Here is a 14,203-nt window from a genome sequence, read left to right on the forward strand (position 1 = left end):
GAGTTTGTTCCTGTGCCTACAAGTCAGGGAGGTCATTGGCTTGCCCCTTCCTGCAGCCTGTAATTACAGGCAGAGGACTATTTATTTTCCAGAAAAGTGACCAACTCTTGAATGTAATAAGACTGCTTATAAGAGCAAGTGGATGTAAGAAATATATACAATTTTGGAAAAGACAATGGGAAAGTGAAACTATTGTCTTCATGTTTTCAATAATATGAGGTAGTCTGAGTCTCTAGAAATGACCTAAAGTACAGTACAAAAGGTGAACCTCAGGTCACGTTAGGTAGTCCCAGACCTTAACATTGTGAATTATTATGGGAAGTTTACAATAGGGTAGAATATGTCTGGTAATTCATTAAGTTAGAAAGTAATTAGTGGCTCCACCATCATAGTAAACAAGAAGCAATAATTATATTAGTAAGAATGATTTAGAAATATTTCTACTTTGGAAAAGAGCAGTTACGTTGGGTTAGCTGGAGACACTGTGGGGAAAAAATAGCACCATTTCTTGCTCTCCAATATTTTTAAGATTAATTATTATAAAAGCAGTGACTCCGGGTAGAGTTGGGTATGTAACATACAACTTCAATTCCACTATCGTCCCAATATAGATAGCTAGAACTATCCATAGGGGTTTAAAACCACACTATGTAAGTGGAAGTTTAACGATAGTAGGTGAACCTTATGATCTATGTGGCAAAGCCAAAAGTTCTAAGTTGTTGACATGTACAAAGAGAACTTAAACATATGCCAGCCTTAAAGGTGGTGTCACATTGTGGTAAATTGTGACAATTTTTCCACCTACTAAAAACAAAGTTTCCTATTGACAATTGAAACAAAACAAGAGCAATCCATCACATTTTCCTAGGATCTAGGGTAGAGAAAGTGCCGGCCACTGGTGTCATTGTGACCCTAGTGAAAAGACAACAGTCTAACTGAGTGTATCTCAGCTCATGAAGAGAAGAGGTGTCAGCCATTTGGGACGTGAACACCTGCATTTTCTTAGGTAAATACTGCTTTTATTTCAAAGCTTTCCCTGGGTTGTGGTCCATGGAAGCAGAACTCTCAGAGCCTTATCTAATGCTCTGTGTGTTAGAGGTTCAAGAAATAATTAAGACAGTTGAATTTTCCATTTTGTCTGTAATATATAAAAAATATCTCTCAGAGTGAATGGATGGATAATTACTTCAATAATGAAGATAGTATAGCTTCATTTTACCTTTCTTGCCTTAGCACAGTTTTTATTTTCTACTCTGAGCTACAGGCAAATCACAAAATAAATTGCACTATTGTTTGCTTAAGGCTCTCTTTCCTTCAAACCTTATTCCTGTCTGTCAACCTCAGCCCAGTTCCCCAATAGCTCAGGAAAACCTCCACTGGGATTAAGTAATCATTTACACAACCTCTCATTCATTAACCCATGTTGACATTCTCCTTCTCTAGCCCAGCCTCGCTTAAGGATTCCTTAAGCACCTTATCCAGCAGCTGGGGTGGGTGCAAACAACGCCTATTTAATCAAGAAATTGAATATTTCCAAGGAATCGTTTGGCCTGCCTCAGCCTTCTTCATGACCACAATTGCCTTCTATTTCATCTTCAAAGTAAAATCTGGATTCTTCCCTAGTAAACGTGTACTTTTAAAATCCTTCATTTATTTCTGCGTATTCATAAAGCAGAAATAGAAAATATTATTGCTTCTAAAAAAAATCTTTTAGTGTGCTAAAAATGATGCCAGTAAGAGAAAATGAGAGCATCCTGGATTTGTTCTCATCTCCACCCAATCTGTTTGTCTCCCGAGTACCAGTGATGTGGTAGTATTTCTTGAAAACAGCGTGTTTTTATAGCTGCAACTTTAGAAATAGTTTGGGGGCTCCCCCAATTTCTTCAGAGCACAATCCACACTTATTTGTATGATATTCAAGGAGTGTCTTACTTGGGCCCTGGTTTCCTTCACATGGAGTAGAATGCCAGTCAAGAACTAACTCTTGGCAGAGGGTAGTAGAAACCCCTGACTTGCAGGGCTGGCCACTTCCTAGCATTTTAGTGTCCCACCATGTCTATGCCAAGCTACCACTGATACAAGCTTTGTCATTGATAAAAAACTAGGGACAAACCTGACCATATGGCCCCATGAACTGGTACACAGCAGCTCGGGTTTGGGCTCTGCCCTATACCTGGGCTATGAGTGCTGTAGCGGATAGTGTCTGTGAGTCACCCTCCCAGCCCAGCCTTCTAATGCCTGTCCCATGGTCAGCCTTCGATTTCCTTCAACACTCGTTTTGTCAAACTTACATTTCTTCTCTATTTTTTAAAATTCTCTCCTTAGATATTATCTTCTCCAGGAACTATTCTCTAGATTCCATCCCATTCAGGGTGACGAACTTTGGAGAACATCTAGTGGATAAAGCTCGAGTTACAGTGTCACCATGAGTGATAGTCACAGTGGGAACCTGCCTTGACATTTGCCCTGGAAACCCGCAGGTTTTCACCGCTAGACACCAACCATGGTCTCATGTTTAAAATGATGCATAGATTAACAGAAAAACGAATAAGTGTCTGTATCAGAACCACCATTATGGACACAGGGCTCCTCTTACTCCGCATCACTTCACAGGCATGAAGGGTGTGCTAGGTAGAGAAGCCCTGTCTTGAACTAGAAAGGCCCAGTTGAAAAGAGAGAACTGGGTTGGCGCTCAGGACACCTTGCCCACTTACACAGGTTTTGATAAGTAGTTCAAGTCTGAAACCAAATGAGAAAACAGGAAATGAGTCTCACTCTATAATGCTAAGATGGAAAAGAAGGATATGAGCTAATGCCCGTTGGCTCCATGACTAGAATATAGTCATGGGCTTGCAGGAGCATACTAGGGCATGACTGAACACTCTCATTTCATCTGTCTTTCTCCTCTTCTGACCTTCTGCTAAGACATCTCTATAGTAATAGGGAGCGTTCTGAGCCTACAAAGAAGCTGGGGCTCTTACTGTATTCAGGGAAAATGGCTTCCTTTTGAAAGGTTAATGTTGGGGGTTCGTTTTGTGCCTTCTGGCTTTCTAATACTTCTATGAAATAAGTGAATTACAATTTGGTTTCTATTAACTTAATAGGGAAAGAGAGAGAAACTTCCTCATAGCATCCAAACCTGCCATACCTGGAGCAATTTGATGAATCACTGTTGCTTCTCGCTGACTGAAGCTCAGTGTGAAGGCTGCTAACCAAAACCACATGGGCTCAGCCTGTTTTATATCTGATTCACCTTAGGAAATGATAAAGATTCGAAAGTCTTAACATTTCCAATTCCAAAGCCCATATCACTGTAGAATGTTGAGTGTTCTAACCCCAAGAGTGGATATATATTTAAGTATGAATGCAAGCATTTGTACACATGCATATAGAAAGCCATAGCCACACATAAAATATATTCTGTTCCAAGAATCTTTCCTCCTGTTGTCCAACCTCTGCCAAGACCTAGCTCTGCATCGGTCTCTGCTGCAAGGTTCTGCAGCTGTTGAAGGCCACTCTGCTCTCATCCTTCTCTAGTCTGATAGCACATGCTGCCAGTGCAGAACTGTAGTTACCTATCTGCTGAGCTCTTTGTCTTACATAATCAGTTATGTGCTTTTATGGGTTGGTCCCTGCTCTCCCTATGTGCACAGTGCCTTCAGAAGATGGGCTGAAAAAAAAATGTTGGCACACATGCCAAGTTAAGAGTGCTTTTACATTTTTTAAGAGTTACATATATACAAGAAAAGTGAAATATGTCACATGGGTCCTATGATCTTCAATGTCTAATATATAATTTAATGTATTTATATTTAATATAATGTTTTAATTCTTTGAAAACTTCATAAACACATGCAGTGGGTCCTAGCCTACTCAGCCTCTACTCACCCTCTCTGGCTTCTCCTCCCCCTTCCAGTTTCATGTTCTTTTTTTATAACCCACTCAGTCCATTCAGTGCTGTTTTATATGCACATGAGTGTGGGTCATTCATGAGGGCATGAACGCAGTCTCCTTCGAGTCCATCTTCAAAATAAAAGGATTCCACTAAGGATGGAGCCTTGAGAGTCCCTCCCCTCTCCATGCTGGAATTTGTAACTGGTCTTGAGCAGGTATCCACAGTAAAAGTGCAATACTTTTGTAATAAAATAATGGAAAATATGACCGGAGGGGTGTAGCTTGGTGGAACATGTGCTTAGCATTTTCAGACCTTTGGGTTCAATATTCCACAGTGGAGATGGCTGGGGGGGGGGGTGGCAGGAAAGATAAAATGGTTTATAGAAGTCCTTTACTGAAGGAGAGAGAAAAGCTTCCCTCCCAAATTGGGAGGGAAAGTCATGGGTTTGAGTCAGATCAATCCCAATGTAGCCTGCAGGCAGATGTGGAGATGTACTTGCCCTGAGGAGTACAAGGCAGATGGCTGTGTAGAGTTAGGTCATCAGCAGTAGGCAAGGAAAAGTCTAAGACATTGTCCCCAGGTGACTCACCAGTGTTGAGCCAGCAGCAAGCCAAGCACCGGAGGCCGGTTTGTGCTGCCTTGACAGCTAGCCTGGATGAAAGCATGTGGTTCTGCTAGTTTTCCTTTAACTCTGAAAGCAGCTTTGCTCTCCTCCTGGGCCTGCAGCTACAGCTAGACTAGGCAGGTGTCACATAGTCATGACCCCAGGGCAGGTGAAGACAGCACAGAACTTCTTCATCTAGGGAAGTCAATGGGTGCAGAAAGAGTGACGGACCATCTTCCTTTCATGCTGTGCCCTGAGAATATGAAACCTGAGTTCTCTTCCTAGCACAGGACAAGGTCCAGACAACACCAACTTTTCACATGAAAGACTAGTCTGCTCTGCCCAAGAGCTGATTCTTCTGCACCATACAGAAAGCCCTGCCTTCGGTGTGGATCACTGAGAAGTTCTAGTGACTGGGCACTTAAACCCTGGGATGGTAACAGCTCAGGATCGGTGGGGTAATGGGCAATGAGCCTGGCTACCACGAAGGGGAGAAGCAAACATGGACCAGCCTAAACTTCCTCTGTAAGAAGCGTAGCCAGATGTTGAAGTCCCTGCACCCCTGCATTGAGCAGCTCCACTGCACCCCTGCAGGGATGGCATTTAGGAAAGAAAACCTAACAGTTGAGTGTTTAGCTAACTGGCTAAAAGAATCTAAGAGACAGAACTTTCCATTTTGAAAGTTGAGTCACCCACAAAGCCATTACTATACCTTCTGTACAAAATACGACTCTGAATAACGTTTATATGAAAAAACCTTATGTTAATTTTCCATGGTCAAGGATGGAAGAACTGGTATGAGTCAGATGGACTGATTTAACAAAACTAAATCTTAAAACGTTATCTACATGACTGATTTAAATTAGCTATAGATGAGCTAAATCTGTCCTATAGATCAATTAAAAGAATCGCTATTTCAAATATATCACATCCTTAATTACACTGAATTAAATGTAATTGCATACTTGCTTCATACATCACAGTGTTAATTGAGGGAAACATTTTGAGTCAAACCTACTGAGGTTTCTAGCACTTCAATTTTCTCTTTATTAAAAGAAACAAAATATATATTTGAGTCATGTTTTAAAAAGTAACAGGCAAGATATGATAAAATGATTTAAAAAAAAACACACCTTACACACATAAACACAATACACTGATTTACTTAAGGTATCACTTCAAAGAGTATAGTGCAGAGTAATTCCATATATCTCTAGGATGAGATATAAGATAGAGCCCGGGGAAAGGAGTTTGTAACACCTTTAAGGTGTGTGCCTGTGCATGGTGCACAATCGTGGGTGTGCATATGTTGAGGTCAGGGACATCCTGCCAGGACATAGTGAGTCTGACTAGCCCTATTTGCTTTGCAGTGTGGACAGACACACCCCATCAACTCCTCCAGTCCTTCTGCTAGTCCCCAACTGTGACCCCTGAGCTCAGTCTGAAGGTTGGCTCCAAGCATCCATATCGTGACTCCTTATTAAAATCCGATTGCTAAGGCTCAGAGAGCATGCAGCTCTGTAGACCACCCTGCAGCAGTCTCTGCGTTGCCCAACATTCTCAGCAGGGAGAGAGATAAGGAGTAATGTCCCCTCTCCCTCAGCGAATGCTGGGGCATTAATTCTTCCCAGAAGCCAGTGTTCTTGTTGCTGCCCCTCCTGCTCTCTGCTTTGGGAAAAGACAAAAAAGAAGTAGATATGGATGTGTGCATAATGAAACCAGAATATACGTGACGCTGTTTGTTTCTTAGCTCTAAATTGCACAATCTTTCAAGATCAAGGAGCCCTTAGATCCTATCCCAGCATTGTGCAATGTCTCCACACAGAAATTTTATTGGGCAGAGATAGCAACATAAATCCTTGAAAAGATGAGATTTGGAGACCAATTTCCTGAAGGAAGGGTCTTGAAGCTCACAATATATATATTCCGTCGACGCTGATGCTGATTTATTTTTAACCTTTGCATCTGGGACAACAGGTGTATAGGGGCAGAGCCCCTGGTTGCAGCACATTTTCCACTGAAGAAAAAGTCAGCAAGCTCCTGTAGATTTGTAGGCACTCTAAGAAACGCCCAGAGATCACCTCACCTGCTCTCCTGCTCACCCCACTCAGAGAGGTGGACCTGAAAGCAAGCTGGTTAAGAGAAGGGCCTTATCTCTGGTGGCTTTGCAGATACACACATCTTACAGCAATGGTTATTACTCACTGACATCACCTAGGCATGATGGAAGGAAACTGGGTCAAAAGTATTGAGGAAGTTCCTATGTCTTGATGACAGAGGCCGACAATAGTTTATGATTCAGGATGGCTCCACACGATACACATTGTATTTGCATCTCAGGAAAATCCATTGAGAAACTCTGTGGCCTAGGTCAAGTTTGAGGTTTTAAAGTTCCCAGTGGACTACTGAGATCTAGAAGGAGCAATGGAGAGGCTAGTAAGGGAAGGAACCTGTCCCTAATGGAGCACTTCAGATGGCTTAAGATTTGAAATTGTTCGTTATCCCTTTAACTGGCTTCCCTTGGCTCTGAGTTCTACAAAATGAATCAGCAATCGCCGGTCAAAACTCAATTATCAATTGATGTATCTCTATTGAATAGCTGGTACATCCCAGTTAACTGCTACTCCTCAGAATAATCTATAATACTTTAGTGAAGAAAGGCTTCTAATTAAATAGTGAGCTAGTGCTTTTTATACATCAAAATAAGTGTCCAGAACCGAACCATTTTCTTAATTACGAGATACAATAGATTTAGTCTCTCCTAAGGCTCTCTCAGTTTGCTAATTGATTGCCAATTAAAATGAAGAAATCACCAATGCACAAAAATAGAATATTTTAGGTGGCTTTAAACCACAGAGGCAAAACATAAGAACTTTACAATTCCATGCAATGGATGGTCAGCCTTAAGGAATGAAGCCACTACACAGTAATATAACTGAATTTTTGTTATTCTTAACAATAAGTTAGAGGTCAGGTGATGAGGGTAAGGAATACATGCTTGCCCAGTATGCACAAAGCCCTGAGTTCAATCATAAGTACCACAAAAGATCAAGTTTCTGAGTTTTATAATAGATGATAGTAACAAAGGATTTCTAACATCTCAATCCTTGTCCCAAATGAGTAGCTATACATAAAGAAGTCCTGCCGGGCAGTGGTGGCGCACACCTTTAATCCGTACATTCATGAGGCAGAGGCAGGTGGATATGTGAGTTCAAGGCCAGCATGGTCTACAGAGTGAATTCCAGGCCAGTCAGGACTACAGGGAGGAACCCTGTCTTGAAAAACAAAAACCAAACAAACGAAATGTCCAAGCATAAACCTTCATTTCTTTTCTTCTAAGTTAGCCTTCATTTTCCTTCATGGAAAGGACAGCGTTTTGTTCTTACTGGAGTAGATACTTATTCTGGTTATGGATTTGCCTTTCCTGCACGTAATGCCTCTGCTAAAACCACCATTCACGGACTGACAGAATGCCTTATCTATCGTCATGGTATTCCACACAGTATTGCTTCTGACCAAGGAACTCATTTCACAGCCAGAGAAGTACAACAGTGGGCCCACGATCATGGAATACACTGGTCTTACCATATTCCCCATCATCCTGAAGCAGCTGGTCTGATAGAAAGATGGAATGGGCTTTTGAAGACGCAGTTACAGCGCCAATTAGGTGGTAACAGCTTGGAAGGCTGGGGTAGAGTTCTTCAGAAGGTAGTATATGCTTTGAATCAGCGCTCGATATATGGTACAGTTTCACCCATAGCCACCCACCCCCTTTAACTGGCCCAGATTTACCGACTCCCAGCTGCCATCAGCAACACAGAGGAGCCAGCCATTCTTTGTTGCTCATGAACTCCTAACTGCCCTATACCTGAAAATGGTAGTTTCCAAACTACTAGTTCCCAGCTTCCTACTCAAGCCACGTCTGCCTGGCTTATCCTATCGTTCTGTTATTATTTGCTAGCTCTCTGTTTGGTGTGATGTTCAGTCTGCCACAGGCAGGATAGTTTTGAAAGAGCAACTACAGTTGACTGAAGCCTGACGTATACAAGGGAATGTTGAGTTGCCGCATAAATAGCTACCACTATACTTGATGTGTGAGCAAAAGCTAACATGAGAATCTACAATAGGAGCACCGGACCTTGATATGAGCATCATGGCAAGTCTCGTGGGAGACTGGTGCTAAACTCACGAATAGAGGATATTTAGGAGCTAACTAGGTGAGTGGAGGCGGAGGGCAGACCCTGGAAGAGCAAACCACTTATGTCAGACTTGTTATTGGGAAGATGCCTGCAACACTCGCACAGCTGAAAGCAGGCCTGAACACTGAGACACAGAGAACACAGAGCCAGAAGATGGGTAGAAGCCACATAATATGAAACCTAGTAGGCCACGTTAAAAAGGTTTACCCTAAGAGCAGGGGGATGAATTATATCGTCTAAATAGAAAGGAGGAGGTATTGGATCATATAAAAAAAATAATAATAAAGACGTACTGCAATATGGGCAGCTAACCTGACAGTGGCACCGGATGAAAAGCTATTGCCCCAGCACAGCAGAAGGATGGATGGCGAGGGCAGGTATCACAGTGATGAAGACAGAAATAACAGGGATAGATCTGGGAAGTAGTCTGTCGATGAAAACCAGCCCAAACTAGAGGCCCTTGGGAGCAGTGAAACCTGAAGTGAGGACGTACCTCCATCAGAACGGCCTACAGACAGTTCTGTGTGGCCTTGTCTTGATGGGTGGTTGAAGTGGAGAGGCCCTGCCCAATGTGGGTAGTAGTATCATCTCTGTGCAGCTAGTCCTGGGAGGGCCAAGCAAGATAGCTGGAGGCAAGCCAGTGTGGAGCTTTCCGCCATAGCTCCTGCCTCCGCTTGAGGTCCTGCCCTGACTTCTGTCGATGATGGACTGTGATTTGGACTTGTAAACCTTGAAACAAACCTGTCCTCTCCAAGCCGCCTTTGGTCAGGAATGGAAAGTAACTAGGACGGTTAGGAAATGTAACGGATGGAGTTTCAAGGTAGGTTACACGGGAGGGATGAAGGAGAAGGGAACCGTGAAGACTCTTCGATGTCTGACTCATATACAGCTAGAGCGATGGAAGAGCCATTCTGTGATGTGTATAATATAAGGTCAGGAAGGGACAAAGGGTCAGGCTAAGCCTGAGGTCTCTCAGTTCTGTGGATGGAGATCACATGTAGAGTCAATAAAATAGATATCACAAGAGAAACGGATTGCCCGGGAAAGTATGGTACGTGTATGGGCCAGGCATGTGTGGTCCAGGGGTGACCCTCGAAGCTTTGGGGAATCTGATGTGGATGCTCAGGCGTGACTGGTCCTGCACAGGAAGCAGAGAAGTAAGAGAGACACCAGAGGCTGGATCTCGACATAGAGGACAGGATCCTCAGGGCTTCAGGCTCATTTCCCGGCGTTGTTGAACAGTATTTCTTGTCACCCTTCCACTACAATCTGAACATTACCAGATTGGTGCCTGTCTTTCAAGAAGGTGCTTACTGAGATATTTGATGTGCACTTTGAAAAAAAAAATCTTTCTCCCAACGATGACAGGGAAGCATACAGGGAAGTTCCGTATGCTTGTTCCATTGCCAGAGATTCATATGAGCTAGTTAACTTAATCTTTGCAAAAATTCTGGGTTGTGGAGACATTTTTTTTTCTGTAGCAATCTGTTTTACAGATGGAGAGAATAAAACACAGATCACCTCAATTTCTGAATGCAGAAAGATTATAGAAATTGTACAAAATGCACGCATACTCAGGACCGAGACTTGATGAAAGCAGTTGGTATAACGCTCGGTTACCTCCCCATGAATTCTCTATAGAACTACTTCCCTCAACTTCTGTGCCCCCCAAAACATGCACATATGCATGGATTTTAAGATATATCATAGAGTGACTTTTAACGTCATCATCACCACCATCACCATCACCATCATCATCATCGTACCTGAAATTCATTCCATAGGATTTGCTGGTAAGGCACTATACACTAATGTCAAGAAATGAGACATTTAAAGTTTTGCTTTTCTTCTTAATGGCATCCAGGTTCCCCCATCTTCATGAGTGTGCATTCGAACCACAGTGTAACATTGAGATTTACAAGCTGTGCCTCCCATTTTTGAGAGTCTGTACACACAACAGTGCCTGGAGCCCCAACAGTCACTACAGATGTTCATGCACAGTTAAGGCTGTTGTCTGTTCATGTGACTATCCTTGATATTCTGAGCAAACTCTTTAATGACACACAGCAAAGTTTCCTACCAGCTTGTTTGTCCCCAGAATCTAACTTTTGGTGGCCATGTTTTACTCCAGACCCTGCTGAGAAACTCTTCCGGCTGTGAAGCGCGCAGTGACGAGTATCGGACAGAGTTTACCACGGCTTTGCAGCGCGTCGACTTATTCATGGGCCGGCTTAACCAAGTGCTCCTGACATCCATCTCCACCTTCATCAAAGGTGACCTCACCATTGCTAATCTAGGGACGTCAGAAGGTCGCTTCATGCAGGTAAGAGCGTTCTTAGGGTAGCTGGCTTTGTACAGTTATCGCTGAACCATGTTTACCAACAGGCTACAAAGTGCAAATCAGGTCGAAGCTAGAGACAGAACCCAAAGGGGTAACAACGAGGCATGACCTACTTTTTATGAAGTGGGTTGCTTGTTTTTGTAAAGGTTTTGAATCTTTCAGCCCAAATGTGACTGCTTTAATCTTCTTGTCTAGAATCAGGATTTTTTCCCCCATTCATAACTTTTATCACATGATTGGAAAGTAAAAAAAAAAAAAAAAAAAGGAACAATTAAGCACTTCCAGGCAATGTTTTCCTGTTTCAGGGGAAAACTGGGCATAAAGGAGAGCTATTGTGTGGCCAATGCCTGTCCATGAGAAGAGACAGCCACATCATTCACATCCGTGAGAGACACTGGCAGGAATCAGAAAGGGACGCTATCAAAATCCCACTGTACCTCGGGCTCGCCTCCTTCTGCAAGGCAGTGGAGTCTCACAAAGAAGTTCAGATAGTTCTTTTTTTTTTTTTTCAGAGCAGGATCCATTAAGAAATGCTTCTAATGGCTAGTGACAGTATTTCCATACAATAAAAGTTCACATTTCAGACTTGATGGAATTAGGGTTTCCTAGATACAAGAATCAGAGCACTTTGCAGAAATTAACAACCCCCTCATGTTGGCTATATTTTATTGCTTTAATAGTTATTGGTGCTTCTCACCATGAGTTCGTGAGTAAATTCTCAATTAATGTGGAGGGACGGTGACATCTGTGGAACTTCTATGAATAGTATAAGGGAAAATGTTTACTTCATTGTCTAATATAGTAATTAATTGTATAATGTAGTTGATATCCTGATTATTTAAGGGCATCTAGTAAGCCACTCGAGAGTGATGAGATTTTCCTCTTAATTTATCCATCCCATCCCTACATACAGTATCTATATTATTTTACAAAGCAGAGTTTTGCAAATTCTCATCATCTTGGGAGTAATTTGGATGTTGGTCATCGCCATAATTTAAGAACTACAAATCGTGGTTCTCTCATGCTCGTCGGCATGGGAGGACCTCTCTCCAGAGCCATGAAGCATGTCACTCAACCTCCTGTCTCTAAAATGTTAGCAAACACCCCATGACATGAATGTCCCCACACTGTCTTCACCCTCACAGCTGACCTCTCCTCTCTGCCCCCTTTCCCAGTCTAGTGTGCTGTCTGCCTGCATCGCCAGTCTTGGTCACTTAAATCTATTCTTGCCTGTGAAGGTGGGGCACATATTCCTTCCGCATACATGCAAGCTTTAACGTATGACTGTTACGTGTGATCTCTGAAATGGAATCCTATCGCGTGTGCTTGTAGGCGTTCTTCAGTTACACTGATCACTGCTATAAAATCCAAAGAGTCTGAAGGAGAAGGGGGCATCTGGTAAACTACTTACTCAAGTGTGCCAATGGCTTGCTTCCCTCATCTTTATTTGTCCATTTCTGTTTTCTTAGTTCCCCATTACCTCACCAATCCAGGTCTACACTAATACAATTTAACAATCAGTTACAATTTGAAAGGTATTTTTTTGAGATTATAAAATAATTGTATTTCTCCCTTCCTTTCCCCCCTTCCAACTTCTCCCATATAGCCCTCACCACGTTCCTTCAAATACGTGGCCTCTTTTTTTCACTGTTAGTGCATGAATATATGTAAATTTATTTGTATATATGCCTATGTGTATATAGAGATATAACCTGTTACATCTGTAGAGCAGTGTTTTCTTAATCATGAAAAGGGTCATAGTCTATTTCCACATGTTAAAATGATAATAAAATTCTATTTTTAAGTAAGTTAATTTAATAAAAGAGTTTGTACCATCCAAGGAATAGATCACGTGTCTGTAACCCTATACCCCTTGTAACTAAAACTCTGTAGTTGATGCATAATTCTTATATCTTAGTGTATTTGGGTGGTGGGGGGAGCTACCTTCTGCTATGGTCCAAACAGTGAAACTGAGAACTTATTTCATAACAGGTACTGGCATCACTGCCTGATAGATGTGTTATCCAGGTCATCTTAACATCATCAAGCATATATTAAGATTCTACTGATTTGCTTTTAAAAACAAAAACAAAAACTGGGCAAGAGAGTGAAGCCAAGGAAACTCGGAACCTGCTTTTGGGGGAATAAAATTTTGATAAAGGAGAGTAAAATGTTTTCCTGGCAGCAGTGGTGCTGATAGAGAACTCCCCCCAGCCCCCCCCCCCCCCGGAGCACAAAGGACTATGTCTGTGATAGTTGCGTTCCATCAAGTTTTATATAAATAAACCTAAAGCATTTGACCGGCAACAGAGTCAGGCGGCCAACCACACTGAAATCCACTTTGTTTACATCAAACACAGTAGTGGGGGGAGGAGGGTAAAGAGGGTGGAGAAGACGTGAGACCTGGAGCTGCCTTTGCCAGCCTGACTTACTACCAGGTTCTGTCAGTGTTTTGATTGGACTTCTCTGGATCTTGTAGCCAGGCTAAGTCTCTACAACTCTCGTGTTAGTAAATACTGTGGCATTTCTGTTACAAAATAGAATCAACATATTTTTTTCCCCTCCCAAGGCAGCTGCTACACATGAGAAACACAGAGAAATGATTTTACTTCCTTCCTACCCACAAGCCTAATGGCAAAGTTGCTTAGCAGATTTTTTTTTTTTTTTTTTACCCCAAGAGTTTGCAGCTGTTTCTGCCCTTCCTATTGTGCTGCTGGTCAGCTTAGGCTGGGAACACAAGCTATAGCCCCAGCTGTTGGGTGCAAAGTGAATCAGGTATTTCACAGTGGTTATTTGATTAGAAAGAATTATATTGTTTAGCTAACAATAGTCTGTGCATGGCAGAGGAGACATCTTGGGCATGTTGCTAACTTTTAAACAAGTGTATAACGTGTCCCATGCAGGTGCCCGGGAGTCTGAATAGAACGATGTGCACGTGCACCCAGAGCTGAGCCTAGATCCCTGGAAACAGCGCAGTAATAGAATTCAAAAGCGGTTTTGGTTTGTGCGATCACTCTCTTGGGATGCTTTGAAGTAGATCACGAAGCAGTCTTTTTAGATAGCAGAAGTAAACACGGGGAGTTTGTGTCCTTCCAGGGAAACCTAGCCCAGTGAGCAGGGCCATGTGGGAGAACAGCGGATTCTCGTGAAGATCATAGGACTAA

The 14,203-nt window shown here is 42.4% G+C and overlaps 1 protein-coding gene across 5 annotated transcripts in view; it reads left to right on the forward strand.

The window, feature by feature from the left end:
* Met (met proto-oncogene) overlaps positions 1-14,203 on the forward strand; it is a 110,632-nt gene that overhangs the window by 39,172 nt on the left and 57,257 nt on the right. For all 5 annotated transcript variants that reach the window (XM_011241043.3, XM_006505002.4, XM_030255209.1 and 2 more), the window contains exon 4: positions 10,830-11,021. In XM_011241043.3, the coding sequence (XP_011239345.1) occupies positions 10,830-11,021 (192 nt within the window). The remainder of the gene's footprint in view (positions 1-10,829; positions 11,022-14,203) is intronic.

Source organism: Mus musculus, chromosome 6 (genome assembly GCF_000001635.26).
Source record: "Mus musculus strain C57BL/6J chromosome 6, GRCm38.p6 C57BL/6J".
Taxonomy (NCBI): Eukaryota; Metazoa; Chordata; class Mammalia; order Rodentia; family Muridae; genus Mus; species Mus musculus.